The 17,238-nt window shown below is 32.5% G+C and overlaps 1 protein-coding gene across 4 annotated transcripts in view; it reads right to left on the reverse strand.

Annotated features, from left to right (window-relative positions):
• Positions 1-267: 267 nt before the first annotated feature.
• Positions 268-17,238, reverse strand: part of LOC115880804 (endoribonuclease Dicer) — a 135,004-nt gene continuing 118,033 nt past the window's right edge. For all 4 annotated transcript variants that reach the window (XM_030898095.1, XM_030898094.1, XM_030898092.1 and 1 more), the window contains 3 exons: positions 10,120-10,697; positions 4,535-4,722; positions 268-904 (listed from right to left, as the gene is read on the reverse strand). In XM_030898095.1, coding sequence (XP_030753955.1) covers positions 754-904; positions 4,535-4,722; positions 10,120-10,697 — 917 coding nt within the window. In that variant the 3' untranslated portion in view covers positions 268-753. The remainder of the gene's footprint in view (positions 905-4,534; positions 4,723-10,119; positions 10,698-17,238) is intronic.

A 17,238-nucleotide genomic window follows, 5' to 3' on the forward strand; every position in this document is an offset into this window, starting at 1 on the left:
ATTAATATATGTTTTGGGTAAGTGGTCAGTTGATTTTATTTTGATATTTAAAAAAAACTGCTTCTCCTATAGTGCCTGAAGAAGTGACAATAAAGTCGCGAAACGTCGCAAAACATTGTTTCCTTTCAAGCTTTCCCAAACACCCACGATTTTTTTCTGCATATTAACTACTGGGAACTAACAATAATCATAATAAAAATAAATTGCAACCTTCTTAAGGCCAACTGGCAGTAAGCTTCAATAAATAATAAAGAAGAGTACGGAACAAGTAATGACGTCTAGGACTTGACCTGGTTAAAATTATCATCGATTGTCATTCCCCAGCCATCTATAACGCCGTTTCTTTCATCGCATAGTATGGTATACCGTATGATCGAAAAGGAAATGGCGTCAAAGACAGCTGGGAAATGACAACCGATAATAATTTTGGCGAGGTCAATCTCCAATCGTCACTTATTAAATAATACTAATACTTATAATAATAATTACTTAATTGGCATAAAACTGTCAAAATTAACACTTCAAGAAAAAAACGCTTCCAGTCACACAGACCAAACCAGACGAAAAAATTATTTTTCTCGAATTTTAAACTACACCCGTTAGAACGACACCACTAGCGGAGCTGTGATGTGCTGTATTCAAGTACGCGTTGAGCTGAGCCGATTCAAGTACGCATTGAGCTTTATGCGGTATGAAGTTGGCCTGATCCGCTAGTACTAAACATATAGGTAAATAATAAGTGTGAGAGGTCGATTAGTTGGTTAGCTGGCGCAAAGCCAACTTAGCGGCGGCCTTCTTGGCCACAACTTTATTCGATCCAAAACCATACACTTGTTGCTTTCTTCCATTCAACATAAACTGTAGAGGTACCATAACTTTGTTCTTTCCCAGATCGACAGATTTTCTATTAAATTAAAATAAAAAAAACAATATTATTCCTCAAAAAAGAACGTAATTATTGGAAAAACTGGAAATCGTCCGATTTTCACAAAAATAATTTGTATACACTCCATTTTGAGGTTATATAGTTACGAATCTGAGTTTTTTTTGGCGGTCTCTTACTGTTTTTCAGAAAAATGAAAATTTGTTTAAACATTGAATTTTTCTTAATTTAAGCCGTATAAAGTAATAATTTCGTTATATTATAGTTTATCTAAAAGCCACACTTGACTGGGGATAGAAAAATATCCAAAATTTTACTGAAAACACTTGTCTTAACAAAAAAAAAACGTTAGTAGTTTCACTTCAAATATCTGCACTATGTGCGCATATTCTGTCTGTCCGCCTGTCCGCCTGAGGCCTCTATTCAGGTACCTCTATCCGTGTGCCGAGATTGGTTCTAATCGACCCATAATTAAGAAAAATCCTGATTATTTCATCCATTTAGAAGTATCGGTTCGAAACGTCGAGGGTGTCATTCAATTGTAAAAAATGTCTATACCTATGTGGCGGATTCATCTCTCCAAAACATCCGATATGGTGGTTTGAGACTGTAACCGAAAAATTACAAAATAGGTTATTTTTTTAAACACTTTGCAGTAAAGAACCCAAACGGAACTTAGTCAGAAGTTATGTTTAGTTATACAAATTTGCATAACAAAGAAAAACGCTTAACGTTTCGAAAGTTTATGTCTTTCCGTCGTCGGAAGTGAAAATATTAAGAATAAAAAAAGTTATTTAAAATATTTAAATTAATCTATTTCGAGAACATTCTTTATTTTTTAAATAGATAGCCTACCTAGAAACCGTTGACGTTCTCTGTTAAAATGTATTGTGTTAAAATTAACAATTACTACCTGATAACAATTACTTAATAAGGTAAAACGAAAAAGCCCCAAACTTTCTGTATGATTAATTTTAAATTTTACGTATGTTATGTTTATTTATGTTATGTTCTTTAAAATCAAAGAAGCAATTGCCATACAAAAAAGTTTATATAGAAACTTTGGGGCTTTTTGGTTTTACCTTATTAAATAATTGTTATCAGGTAGTAATTGTTAATTTTGAAGTTTAACTTGATATAATGTCATTTTAACAGAACGTCAACGGTTTCTTGTAGACGCATCTGTTTTAAAAAAACTAAAGTGTTCTCGAATAGTCGAGTTTAAATATTTTAAATAGTTTTTTTCTTTATTCTTTATATTTTTTTTTGCTTCCGACGACGCATGACGGAAAGAGATAAACTTTCCGAAACGTTAAGCATTTTTTTCTTTGTTAGGCAAATTTGTATAACTGTAAACATAACTTCTGACAAGCAGTGTCCGTTTAGGTTTAACGCAGAAGTGTTTACAAAAAATAACTATTTTATTTTGTAGATTTTCTTGCAGTGCAGTGGAGAAATACCCATATAGGATTTTTTGGTGAAATTAAAGAATATTGAGACAAGATGGAATTTTGACATTTCATATAGGCGTCTTTCTCTCTCGTATCCATCTTTCTCTCTCCTATGCAATGAAACAAATATAATTATTCTAGAAATCTAAAAATTTACAACGTTGCTATGTCTTGTACTTTTTCGATTGATTAGAGATTTTTAAACGCTGTGTAACGCTATAACAAACCTTAAAGTTAATACAACCAGTGAATCGCAAAAAAAAGACTGAAACCAAAGCAATCGCATACTCATTTGTGAACCCGTTAGGGGCTGGAACTAGGACTTTATATTCTATATTCTATTATACAAAAGGCTAGTTGTGGGTAAAAAATTGGTTTGTTTTGTTTCTTTTTATTTATTTTTTTGTTTGGAAAGTGTGGAAAATAATTTCCCTCTCTATTAATCTGATAATCTGGGTACCCGCTAAATTTAGATATGGCAAACGGTTTTAAATGACAATAACATGTGACCTAACCTTTTCAAATTGTTTACAAATTTGTTTTAGCAAATTTTCCTTTAATACGCATAGAATTGGCTAAAAAAGTAACAGAAAGTAACAAAAACCTGAATGTTTATTGAATACCTAACAAAATATGTGCGGTAAAACTTTACAAATATGAGAAATTTTGAAAAATTACATTTTGTTACTTTTTGGATTTTTCTGAAAACGGTAAAAGACCGACAAAAAAGTTTAGATTGGTTATCTGCAACCTCAAAATAGGGTATATACAAATTTCTGTGAAAATCGGACAATTTTCAGTCTTTCCAATAATTACCAAAAAAAAACAACATATTCAAAAGTATTTTAATAAATAACTATATCATTCCACTTCTTATTTAAAAAAAAATATTTTCCTTTAAAAAGTAATAATTATTACTTTTTTAGAATACTAGAGAATATTATTAATTCTAATAAATTGATAACAAAAGCCCGAACAATTAATTCAGTAAACAGCTTTTACTAGCAAAAAAAGTAAAAAAAATATTTTACCTGGTCTGAAAATTATTGGTACACTATTGAATTACAAAAAAACATTTTTTAAAATAATGTATTTTTAAATTTCAGCCAAATAACGTATTTTTTGGATATTTATGATAGTTACAAAAGTAGATTGTTATTACGTAATTTTTGGATGTCATCTGTTGAAATCATATACTCTAGGCGGACAAGTATTATTAAACCAGAACGTTAAAAAAAATCAGTACATTGTATTATACAGTGTGGTTCACGGCCATGGTAGGTTAGACGTTTATGGAGAACTGTGATACAATTTTTGCCTACTTCATCTGTCTAATTTTCAGCGTTACAGTGTTTTCCCTTCATTCTTCATTTCCTAACTTCGTTATTTTAAATGGAATACCCGGTATATTATTAAATTTTTCGAAACTATTTTGATCTCATCTAATAGTTTTAAAAATAAAAATTAAAACATGATATTGAATAAGCCTTGGTTAAATCATAAATTCGGCAAAATTGAAAGCTGCAATTTGGTTTATAGGTTAAGGAAAGTCGACATATTCGATCTGTCTAAATCGACCAATTCCTTAATCTTTTTATTCAATGTATTTTAGAATTGCCCCCGTATCCCATTTTACAAGAACTTACAAGTATTTTAATATCAGTTAAGTTATTAAGTTACAAACACACAATAGATCTGTAAGGTCGCGGTGATTAACTCCCCTCCTAAACATTCCACATTCTATTAGGTTATGTTATTATTATTAAGTAGATTTCGACAACCGTAACTACCGACAAGAAACACAAGCTAAATAAGTGTGGGTTAACATGCATCCGTAATGCGTCGTCCGTCGTTGATTTTATGTAATTTTATTGGTTTATTTCAAAAATGATAGCTCATACTTGAATATGATTGTTAGGTATTCAATATGATTGGACTAACGGAACGACGGACGACAAGCGGACGACGCATTACGGATGCATATAAACTTACCTTCAGGAGAATGACAGATAATGACAGTCTTGTTTATATATTCCAAATAATATTGCACAAACAAGGATCTATAAATCCTGATGACGCTCTACTACCTTGCTTGCCAAGTTACTAAGTAAAGTTTCTAGTTTAATGACACTTAACGCTAGCAGAACAGACTGGACAGACTATACCTACCTGATAAAGTAATTATAAATTATAAACTCACCCGAAATTAGGATGAGGATCTGGCGTCCATTCATATAATCTTCTGACAAGATTTTTAGGTACCTTTGCACTAAAAGCTTCAATTTCCTTCCACATGATCCTGTGGAAGACTTTCCATACAGTCTTTAAATCTTTATTTGAATCTAAATAAACAGCTCCCGCTAAAGCTTCGAATATGTCTCCCAATGCCTAAAAATAGGTGTAAGTAATAATATAAAAGAGCGACCCTTGATAAAAATGCATTCTAAGTGCCAATAGAATAACTATAAAGTTTCTCAACTTTTTCTGAAATCCAACATAATTATTGGGGGGGGAACTATACGATATTAAGAAACGTTTGTTATACCGGGTGGTTTGAATTGTATTCGTGAAACTTTTGCAGCATATTTTGCAGACAAAAATAAGTAAAAAACTTCGTGTAAATGTATGTCCTGAAATGCTTCATTTCGGAGATACAGGGTGTAGATGTTTCAGTTTTATTTTGATTTTTTCCAAATAATTTCTGAACATCGATTATTGGATGAAAATTGGTTTCTGGGTTCTTTTTGGTATGATAAATTTTATTTCGATGTCAGTATGACTCTTATTTTTGTAGGGGGCTACATCTTTATTTACTGTTTTGAAGAATAATAACTTTATATAAATTTCCGCTGTTTTTTACGTAAACAAGGTCTCTTGGTAAAAATCGCTACCAGCAACCGTTCTCAGGATATTTCGAATGGAAATTATCAATACATGCTATTTTGATAATAAATGAATATGTTGACTATGTAGTTATTTGACTGAAATTATAAATTTGGAAACTTTTTATTTTTTTTATTAGGTAGTTCATAAAATTTTCAAAAAAAAATATGATAAAAGAGTTTCTATTGAACCTTTGGTACAAAAACATTTCGAAATATATTATTTCGGGCTAACAACTATTTATTAGTCAACATGTTTAATTTTTGATGAAATGCATTGATTATATCGATTCCCAATATCTTGAGAACCATTACGCGTAGCGATTTTTATCAAGAGACATTTTCTACTTAAAAAAACGTATTTTTTACTCGGTAGGGTAATACAGGTAGGAACAAAAAGTTATAACTCTTCAAAAGATTTAAGAAACATGTAGGCGGCGCCCTCTACTAGAAGGAAATATATTAGCATCGAAATCATATTTCTCATGTCAAAAATCATCCAGAAACCAGTTTTCATCCAAATATCGGTTAGTTCAGAAATTATTTGGAAAAATCTAAATTAAAGTTAAACTTCTACACCCTGTATCTCCGAAACGAAGCATTTTAGGACATAAACTTATACGAACTTTTTTACTTATTTTTATCTGCAGAATATGCTGCCGAAGTTTCCTTATTACGATTTGGACCACCCAGTATATATTAATCAAAGTTTCGAAAACGGCTCTATAGGTATCAGGTTTCTAATTTAGTATTTTCACTCCATTCTTGTTTAAAAGAGGAAATTGTTACAAAATATATTTTAAATATACAGGGTGTCTCAGATTTTAATCGGGAAAATTTAATAGACGATAGAACTTGCAAAAATAAAACAAAGAGTTCATATCAACTTGTAAGATTTAAAGCTTCCTTTTCGAGATACATGGTACCATTAGAATACCAATTATAATATTAATTACCAATCAGAATTTAAATTTTTTCGCAAGAAATAAGCAAGATAGACAAAAAAGTCAGAAGACAAAAAAATAATATTTTTAATTACTAAATCCAAAAATAATATTAAACTTCTAAAAAAGCAGTGGCGCGCCTATTTTTCCTTTAAAATAAATTAACAGTGATGCCCCACCGCCGCCCCTGGCCATTAAACTTAAATCTATTTACATCAAATTAAGTCCCATAGTAAGTATTATAAACGGGTCAAGTTATATCAAAATCGATTAAATAATTTTTCAAATATCTTATTTTTTTTTCTTTTTTAAGTAACCCTGTATCTCGAAAAGGAAGCTTTAAATCTTACAAGTTGATATGAATTTTTTGTTTTATTTTTGCAAGTTCTATCGTCTATTAAATTTTCCCGATTAAAATCTGAGAGACCCTGTATATAAAAGGTAATATCAGGTAATATATTTTCCTAGATATACAAAAGTATGTTAAGGCTCGGTGTTTTCAGTTATAGATAAATAGCTTTTATCTAACAAATAACTACCCAAAGGATAAACAATATAGAGCCTGCTATCTATAGGATATAACATTTGGGTATTTTCATACAAAATAATCTAAAAGATAACAATTTGGAGGACGGGCCGCCTACGGACCGTTAGACACTCCGTAGAGAAAGTGTTGCCAATATAAGATATCTCAAATTGAGATGTGTGGTTATATATGAAAAGTCTATACAACAGACAGAGACAAAAACTCGGAATTTCAAATCGTTAGATTAAAAAGTGAGGTTATTGTTCAGTTGTCAAAAGATCGTCAAAATGAAAATAAAAACAATAAAATTCAACTAAAATATATTTTGTGTTCAACTCTGACCAGTTCTATTATGGTATACGTTAATTAATTTTACCTTTATGGAAAAAGGGAATCAGTCTCAACAGTAGTTGTGAAATAGATCTGTTGATGGAATGCGATTTATAAGAAATTAAAACAAGAAAAAAAAGTATGTGTAAGTACTTAATTTATAATTTAATTATATGATATTACTGTTATATTTATTATATTAACATTTTAGTACAATACATTGATAATAGAAAATATGGAAGAAACTGGTGAAGTGCAAGCAGATTGAGATTTATAGATAAATCCTAAAACCACAATCTGGTAAAAAATAGCATAAGGCTGTTAGTAATAACAAATATGTATTGTTGTAGGGCTTCTCATAATAAAGAAATAGGTAGGATAGCATCGATGATAGTAATTAAGGTGAGTTTTTATTTTATAAAATAGATAAATGTACTTATATTATTTTTCTTTAGAAAAGCAAGATTGAGAATAAGTATATAACCCCAAAGACCAGTACTGCGGTTTTATCTCCTCATTTATTGGTGTACTAGTTGAAGCCTGGAGCATCCGCCACGACAGCGACATCAGGAAAAAAATACTTATTATTATTTTTAATTAAATGAAAAACAAAAAATCCGACGACGAGTTTTTAGAAGAGCCAATTAGCTATATTTTAGTAAAAAGCAACTTTCTAGAGCAAGTCGTTACTTCAGATAAACATTAGCATTTTATATATGTAGATGAGATTTTAGATACTTTTGTCTTGATTAATAATAAATTAAGAGCGCCTATAATAATTGTTACATTAACACATATGTACAAATTTTTTAATAAAAAAAATAAATATAAAACAATTTTGTCATATTACTTTTATTTTTAAGAACTCAAAGTGATGGAACTTCAAAAAAACCAGGAAAAAATAAAGGAAAAATATTGTGTAAACAAAGTTGATATAATACACCTTTTAACAGTAAAAAAGTTGAACTAACTGGTATTCAAAGGAGGTGTTTTAAAAAGGTTTAGCTAGAGAGTTGCTTAAAAAACAGCATGAAGAAGAGATGTATAAAGTATAAGGTACATAGTGCAAGAAATTAAATTAAAATTGTAACACAAAAGAAACAAAAGCAAATGTGAATTGAATAACAGGTTTTCTAAGGTTCCTGTTGTAATATTAATGAATTAAGATATGAGAATTAAAAATGAAATAAATAGTTTGATTTTAGAGCTTTATTAAGTACGTAATGGTTTTTAATTGAAGGGATTTAAGTAAAATAATTTATTTTGTATAAATTACCGTTGAGTTATATTTTTACTCGGTAACTGTACATATTTTATCACTATTATTCTGTCTTAATGTATTCTCTTCGTTCTGATGCTCTAACAGACGCTCCTTTTATTTTGTAACACTCCTTATAAAGTCCGGCACCAGCAACAATAGTTTTTTGCACCATTTCAATGTGTTTATTAGTGTTTATACCTCATAGGTTCTAAAATGGTTATAGTCTACATACTCAGAATAGGTAAGTCTTTTCGAAATAATCTAAAATCGAATTTATTGAAATAAACGAAATCTACAATAGTAACAATGTCTTAGGTTATGTTAAGCAATTTTATTAAATTAAATCAAAATCTCCTCATGTGTCAACTTTTTATCTGACAAATAAAGCGATATTTGGCAGTTCAGGTCCCAAATAGGATATCTGACGGATAAGGTTATTTTATCTAATAGATATTGGTATCTATAGGTGAAGATACACTTTTTTCTGCTATCCATCAAATAAAATATATCTGGCGGATTATAACGCGCTAAATATACCTGAAAACACCGGGGGTAAGTATTTTAAGTTAATCTCCTTTAGGCCGTGGCCCATAGGACAATAGAAAAATACGCGCCAATCCGCGCCTGTATGTGGGGCCACTTCCATTTACTTCAATGTATTTAAACGCTTCGCGGTGCTCTCCGCTCTACGCTGCGCTAGGTCGTACGCCTCATGTGGGGCCACGCATTTATACTGCCAAGGTCTGGACGGGGCCTACTTTGTTTACGCAAAATCCGAATCGCGGTTCTCGGCCATATCATTGTCAATTGCCTACCGACTTGGCGAGTGTCTAATTTGACTCTTACTCACGAGATATCCGGTCACATCTGCCCTCGAACCGGCGTAAATGAGCAGCGTGTATCAATAGATTTAATAAAAAATAAAAAGTAATGTAAAATATGCTTTTTAGGGCGCTATTTTTAACAAAAAAGAATAATATTTAACACAATTTACATATTTTAAGGGGGGCCCGGGCCCCATGGGCCCCCCTCTGTATCCGCCACTGTTTCCTGTTTAAACCTGTTTATTCTTGTTTATTAGCCTATTTTACATGTTCTTAGCTGATTTACGCCTGGCGTCACTTTCGGCTCCTTGCTCCTGGCGCAGAATCGGCCATCTCCCTCTATTGGTGTCCATTTTTTTATAACGAAAAAACGTCAGTAATCGTGATAATTTAAAAACTCAACTTTTTATAACATAACACGCGATAAGTCATAAACCACTTTAGATATTGAAACTTTTTTCCATTCAAAAATTTAAAAAAAACATCCATTTATTTTTAGTGCATAGCAATTTTCAGCAATCGTGTAACTTTTTTATTTATAAAAATTTTCACATGCTGTGTGCGAAGAAAATATAGCAAAAATATTAAGAAAGTTTTTGAAAAAAACTACAACCAATTGTTTCTAATGGATTTCGAGATATCGATTTTTAAATTCAGGGTTCTAATAGCGCAACCACTGTCGAACACCAACTCAATTCCACTTTTTTTTACCAAAAGTGCAAAAAAGTCGCGCGACCGCGACGAATCTGCTATATCCCCTTCCATGTCTCTTAGCAATGTGCACAGTTTCCCGGTTTATTTCATACGTTTGGCAACGTTTTTACTGTTCTCTCTGTGTTAAGTACATTATAAACGCATTGTACTCTTCTTGCATACGGAGATCTCGACCCAAAACTAACCTTTGGCAGCCCTTAGTATATATTTTTTATAATGCCTATAAAAAAAGATTGGAGTGAAAATTTGAAATAAAAAAAGAAACCCGATACCTTCGTATCACTTTCCTATATTCCTTTCTTACCTTAGGCACATCGATATATTCTGCCAACTTCAACCCTATGTTTTTCTCGACATCTTTCTCCTCCAATAAGATTAACACCTCATCATCGATCTCGAATTTTTTCGACTCAATATATTGAGCGAAGCGATCGATGAGCACCTGCAGCTGGTTATTAATACACAAGAAGTGTTTGTGCAGGTTGCACCTGACTGCCAAACTCGCGAACGTGTTGTTGTTCACCAGCGCCGACCTCAGATCCGTCAAGTCGCCAGGGTCCAAATTATTCCCCGTTTCGAATATATAACACGTTATCAGGAAATCCAGTATGGCGTCGCCCAAGAACTCTAATCTCTCGTAGGACATGGTACACCGATTCGGAGAGTAGGAGGCATGGGTGAGAGCTTGCAGCAAGAAAGCTGGATTTTTGAAATGGTATCCTATAGTATCCTCGATATCTTGCCATCTGGGAATGTGTCTGTTTATGTCCTTCAGAGTGACTTTATCGTTGAGAACTGGATTAGGAATTGGGCGACTGATGAGATTTAGAAGATTTTCAGATGGAGGTATAATATTCATCCACTCCATAAATCTAATTCCACCTAAAAAGTTTTCTAGGTTAATATTTTTACAATAAATAAGTGCTATTAACAATAATATTGTTTAATTCTTTGCTTTAAGTGAAATTTGACTTCGGAGATGAAAATAAATGGTCAGCTTCTATAATCCGAACAAGCCCCGCGCTTAGATTGTGCCCACACGGGTCCTCTCAATCTCGAAGCGGCAGCGTATCGAACTCTACTTCCTACGTAATAATACCGTATGATCGAATAAAAACGGCGTCAGTGATGGCTATGAAATGAAGATCGCTGTCATTTTATATGTAAATTTATAAGGAAAATGTCATTGATCGTCACTTCCCAGCCAACTGGACGCCGTTTTTTTTTTCGATCATACGGTAGTATGTTAACGAACAGGTAGTTTGGCGGTCGACGAGTCGATGTGATTGATAGATACTATTATTTACATACGAGGGTAGAGTGGACGATAAAAATGAACTTACCATTGAACGTAGATATATTTAAATAAGATCTATCTATCCTTGTTAAAATAATGCAGTTTGTCCATCACCAAAAAAATATTAATCTCTACATAGTTTTTTTGGTGTGATTGATAAGTTTAAGGTTTAGTATGTATAGTCAGAATATTGACAGGCGAAATAAACCTTACCGAAATTTTATTTGTAATTTTTAAAAATGTGTGTGCGTATCAATTTTCTAATGTCAATTAATGTGATTAAATGTTTGGACATATGTGTGTAAATGACGAAATATATATTGTAAAGAAACATAATTTAAAATTATTATTGTTACATTGTAGTTCCTTGAAAAAATGTGATCAAAACGCTGAAAAACTATTAAAAATTAAGTTATAATTCTATTTGAATTGTATTATTTAAAGTAGACCAAATATCAAGAATTAGTTAACCATAAATTTACAAAAGAGGGCCAAAGAAGCCAACAAAAAATAAATCTTTATGGTCATTATTCTTATTATACAACGAAAATGTTGACGCTCCTCAGCATTTTCGATGTTTTAAACAATATTTATAGCTGCCAAGTCATAAAATTAGCCATTACTTATTGAGGAATTTATTGTATAACCCGTCTTTAGAGAACGCACAAAGCGTAGCGTTTTCATGTCAAAGTTAAAAAATGTAATAAATAAAGATATGAAAACGTTATGCTTTCAAAGCGGTAAGCGAAAGTATTCGATGAGCGGAACGCCAAGCACATAGACAAACAAATAAAAAGAGACTGGCAAATTAAATGGCAAAGAGAGGGACAACGTTCCCGTAGCGCAACTCAGAACGCAAAATTTCGTTCTATTTATGTTGATCTGCGCATTGCGTCTATTGGGCGCACTATCTCATTCTAATATAACAAGAGAGAAAGAAGCAATCATATAAAACGTAATTTCTAAATAGAAATTAGAACAATCGCCTTTTGTTTTCGTCATCATGACAACCAAGATGACAACATCATGACAATTCGTCATGTTTGTTAATTTTTCTTTTGGTGATTTACCTTTTTTTCTAAACTCTCCATTTTATTGACTTATGAATATGGATAGGGAACAAATTCCTTTGTTTCATATTATATTTTGTTACTTATAATTTTCGGTTATACTATGTTATTTTATTTGCTGCAGGAGCCAGTATCATCTATTTATTATATGTATTGGTGCCCCCTTTCTCTGATAGATATGTTAAAGACACCCGGTAAAATAAAAGTAAGTAGTTTTATTTATCATCTTATTAAGAAAAAAGTAGAAGTAGTAGTGTCAAAAATATTTCGAACCTCTCTTAACATAACAAATTAATACAATTAATTTTTTTCATTTTTTGGGTAGTTTTATAGCTGGTTTATAGTAACCAGAAACTTTATTAATATACCTATTTTACTTTTGTTTTAGGATTAAAACTGGTCTTGAAAATGGTTCAGGATCATGATTCTCGTAAAGTCTTCTTTGCTTGGATATTCACTTTGTTATTGCAATTAGGCAGTTTTTTCGAAAATTAGATTTTTAATGCCCTTTAAAAAAATTGGCCGATCGTTTTCTGCAACAGTCAGTTCTTCTGAATTTAAAATTGGTAGGTGGGTGGAATAAACACTGTTATTTTTTGTTATTATATTATAAAAAGTTTATTTATTTTTATGTATAAATAAATATGTTTATAAAACAGTACAATTTTTGCTTTTTTTTTATAATTTCCCTTATAATAGTAGTACTCTTTCTGCTGAAAGAAACTGCAAATTTTCACTTAAACTGATTTATTCCCTACACCACGTTCCCTTTACGTGGCATAGGGAATAAATCAGTTTAAGTGAAAATTTTCAGTTTCAGAATGAAAGAATATTACTAATAAAGGCTAATTTAAATTTTCCACCAGCCAGAATGTGCGATAATGTCTTACGATACGTTTTATACCTATCTCTTTCTTTTTCATATAAAGCACACATAATAAAGAAAGATAGCAATAAAGACGTACGTCCTGCCATGGTCCTGCTAATTGGTTTCAAAATTGTTATTCTGAGTTGCGCTACGGGAACGCGGTCCCACTCTTTACCATGAGATTTGTCAGTCTCTTTTTATTTGTTTATCTATGGCCAAGCAGTCGATTTTGGCGAATCGTTTTCTGGATACGCGTTGAGCACATATTGCCAGCATCGCAATTTCTCAGGTATCTAATAGTCAAAAGTTGATAAGTGATGGATGTAACAATGAAAAATGTCAATGTTACGTGAATTTCATAACCCATTGTTGAGTTATATCAATCTATTTTTTATGGATGTGTCATTATTCTTATTATACGAGGGAAATGTTGAAGACGCTTCTCAGCAGAGGCGGATTATAGTACAAGCCGACCAAGCCAAGGCATGTAGCGCCAAATCTGAAAGGGCGCCACATTTCCCAGTCAAAAGACAAAGTGCACCTCATTAACCGATTACCGAAAAAGATATGAAATGAAACTAAGAAGCAGTTTCAACCGAAGATAGAAAAAAACGTCTATGTGACACAGATTTTACAGACGGAAAAACGAAATTTCGAATAACTGTATTTTTTCCCTTAATAGATAAATTAATAAATGAACTCATAAAAAAGAAAGATGCGTACCAAGAAGTAGAGAAAGAGTTTGGTTTTCTTACCAATCTAGCCTGCTTAAGTGATGAAGATCTTAAGCAAGGTTGCTTGAAATTGACCAATAACTATAAAAATGATCTGGATATAGCTATTGAAAACGAAATTCTCCAAGTTAAATATATTCCGAATTTTCCGCTGGACCCAAGAATCTTACTAAAATCACTTAAGTAAGAAAATCTAGCTGGAATATTTCCAAACTTAGAAATAGCATTAAGGCTGTTTATATCCAAGGCAGTAACCAACTGTTCAGGAGAGAGTTCGTTTTGGACTTTTAAGAGGGGTTAAGAATTATTTGAGATCCAAGTTAGATCATTCTAAACTTAGTGACTTAGCCTTAATGTCCACAGAATCAGATTTACTTAAAAACTTGCACGCAACCGAAATAATACAAGTCTTTGCAGAAAATAAATCCAGAAAATTTTTTTTTTCATAAGGTTATTTTGTTTTTTAATACTAAGGGTAAGAAAAAACATGTTTTTTAGATTTTAAACGTTTATTTTTTTATATTTATGTTTATCTAAACTCGATCATTTCTTGTCGTTGAGAAATAAAATGTTTTTTGTTGTTTGAGAATAAAATGTTTTGCACTTTTGCTTTTTCATATTTGGGTCATTTGAATAATGAAAAAAATAGATGGAGTAAAAATAGGGGCGCCAAAATATCCCAGGGCTTTGGGCGGTTTCAAGTGTTAATACGCCTCTGCTTCTCAGCATTTTCGATGTTTTGAACAATATTTATAGCTGCCAAGTCGTAAACGATCAATTACTTATTAATACATTTGTAGAAGTAGTTTTCACTAAATAGTAGAGATGAGCAAAAATTGGTACGCTGTAATCTGGGAAGCTCAATCCCAAAATTTCTAATAAAAAACAGAATAAATAACGGAATAATTTTTTTTTAATAAAAACTTACAAAGAAACTGTTGGGTGTTTCGATGCCATGTGCCTTTTAAAATTTGTAGTGCGTGTTTTTTATGATATTTTTGCTGCACACATATTGCACTTAAAATTTTCATCAATTCACAGGCCGACAAAAAAAAATTTTTTCGATGTAACACAAAGCTCAATAGGATATTGTGGTAGAATGAACCTATCTAATCACGAAAGTGGCAAAAAAAAAGTCGTAACACGTAAGGTTTTTTTGTTACATTAATAAAACATCATTCAATATTACAATATTCAATATATTAAGATAGCTATTCAAAACATGATTTAAGAACTTCTTAAGCCTATATACCGATTATATTTTATAGTTTACACTCCTCAAACATTACTTATACCTAAAAAGTACAAAAACAATCGAAACGAGATCAAAACATAAACAAAAACTTTTACTTTTTCCTTTTTATGAGGGACCGCGTCTTCTCTCTTCAAAACCAACAGTAATCACCCATCATGGCTGGATCCCATCGTCCTTGATAACGAATTTCCATTGTCCTTATGTCTTGATGGAATCTCTCACCTTGCTCATCACTGACAGCACCCATATTTTCAGGGAAAAATGACAAATGAGAATGGAGAAAGTGAATTTTTAAAGACATTCGGGCACCAAGCGATTTATAAGCATCTAAAAGCTCATTAACCAATTGTTCGTAGTTCGCATTCTTATTGTTTCCCAAAATCCCTCACTACACTAACAAATGAGGTCCATGCTCTGAGTTCCTGCCTGGTAAGCGTGTCTGTGAAATTTGTGTCGTCCAACAATTTCCTGATTTGTGGTCCAATAAAAATACCCTCTTTCAATTTGGCATCACTCAACTGGGGAAAGACTTGCCTTAGGTATTTAAATCCATCACCTTCTTTATTCATAGCTTTCACGAAGTTTTCATGAGGCCAAGTTTGATATGAAGAGGAGGCAGGAGGACGTCTTTGGGGTCTACAAGAGGGATATACTTGACATTTTGGGAACCCGGTTGAAATTCACTTCTTTCTGGCCAAATTTTCTGTACATAATGATGATTTACTGCACGACTGTCCCACAAACAAAGAAAACAGCAATATTTTGTAAATCCTCCCTGAAGTCCCACTAAAATTCCTATAACTTTCAAGTCCCCACATATCTGCCATTTATACCTGTTGTAGTTGATTCTATCTAAAAGCATGCGCATATTTTCATAAGTTTCCTTCATTGTCACTGAATGGGCAACTGGTATAGAGGGTTTTAAATTTCCGTTATGCAATAACACAGCTTTTAGGCTATATTTCGACGAATCTATGAATAAGCGCCACTCACAGGGAGAATGTTCTATAGAAAGTTCCTGCATTAAGCCATCGATATCAGTACATGCACACAACGAATCCTCCATACTGTAGAATGCAGAGAACGGAGCATTTCTTTTTCTAAAAGTGGTGATTTTTGTTTCATTGGCTAACAGATTCCATTCCTTAAGCCGGGATCCAAGAAGTTCTGACTGCTGCTTTGATAACCCCAAGTCACGCACTAAGTCATTCAACTCGCTTTGAACAATCAAATGTGGCTTGTCGGAACCGCCCTCTGGGGTAAAGGTAGGATCAGTACACTGGTCTCCAGAGCTGTTTGATTCAATATCTTCCTTATCTTCCAAAACAATACCTTGCCAGTCTAAGGGCGCGATCGGCACTGGGAGATCTGCACCATGAAGAACAGGTCGTATGGCAGACGGCAAATTGGGATACTCGATCTTGTGCTTTTGTTTTTGGAAAAACCTTCAGTTTTCGTCAGGCAAAAATAGCAATCGTCAAAATGGTTAGTTGGTTCTCGCCATACCATTGGAACCGCAAATGGCATTTTTTCCTCTTCCCTTTCATCCACTGCACAAGCGACACGCTACAAGTAACGCAGCACACATGAGGAGCCCACTGCTTGTCTTGATCTCCAACCAAAACTCCAAAATACTTGAAGTAGGCTTTCTTCACATTTTCAGAAAATGGTCTGGCTTGTGATTGCACCATAAATTCTCCACAAATGTAACAAAATCGATCAGGAGACACTTTACAACTGCGGCGCGTTTGACTTGACATTTTCGTACTATTTATCTACACGCATAGAACAACTCACGTCGAAAATCAACTGAAAACTGAACTCTCTTATGTTTTTCACAATATATTATAGTGCACAAACGCCCTTTCAATCATCCCATCATAAAATTTACCTGTATGTAAACGAATCTACCTAGACTTAATACCTGACATCTATAAAATTGACTACCTGCAAAAAAGAGGCGTAATTAGGCAACTGAAAAGTGGTACGTGTAGGAGCTTCAGGAGTATTTTTTCTGTTATTAGAAGCATATTTTTATGAAGAAATTCTGCAACTGACTCGTGTTACAAAAATCATGTCGGCCTGTGTTACCTACCAAAAAAAAATCCACAAATAACTTAGTTTCCTTTTTTTAAACATTTTTGATTAGAACAGACCGAATAAATTTAAAAGGGAAATAAAATACATAAAATGTTCAAA

This window comes from Sitophilus oryzae, unplaced genomic scaffold (assembly GCF_002938485.1).
Source record: "Sitophilus oryzae breed Bouriz unplaced genomic scaffold, Soryzae_2.0 scaffold_165_pilon_pilon, whole genome shotgun sequence".
Lineage (NCBI taxonomy): Eukaryota > Metazoa > Arthropoda > Insecta > Coleoptera > Curculionidae > Sitophilus > Sitophilus oryzae.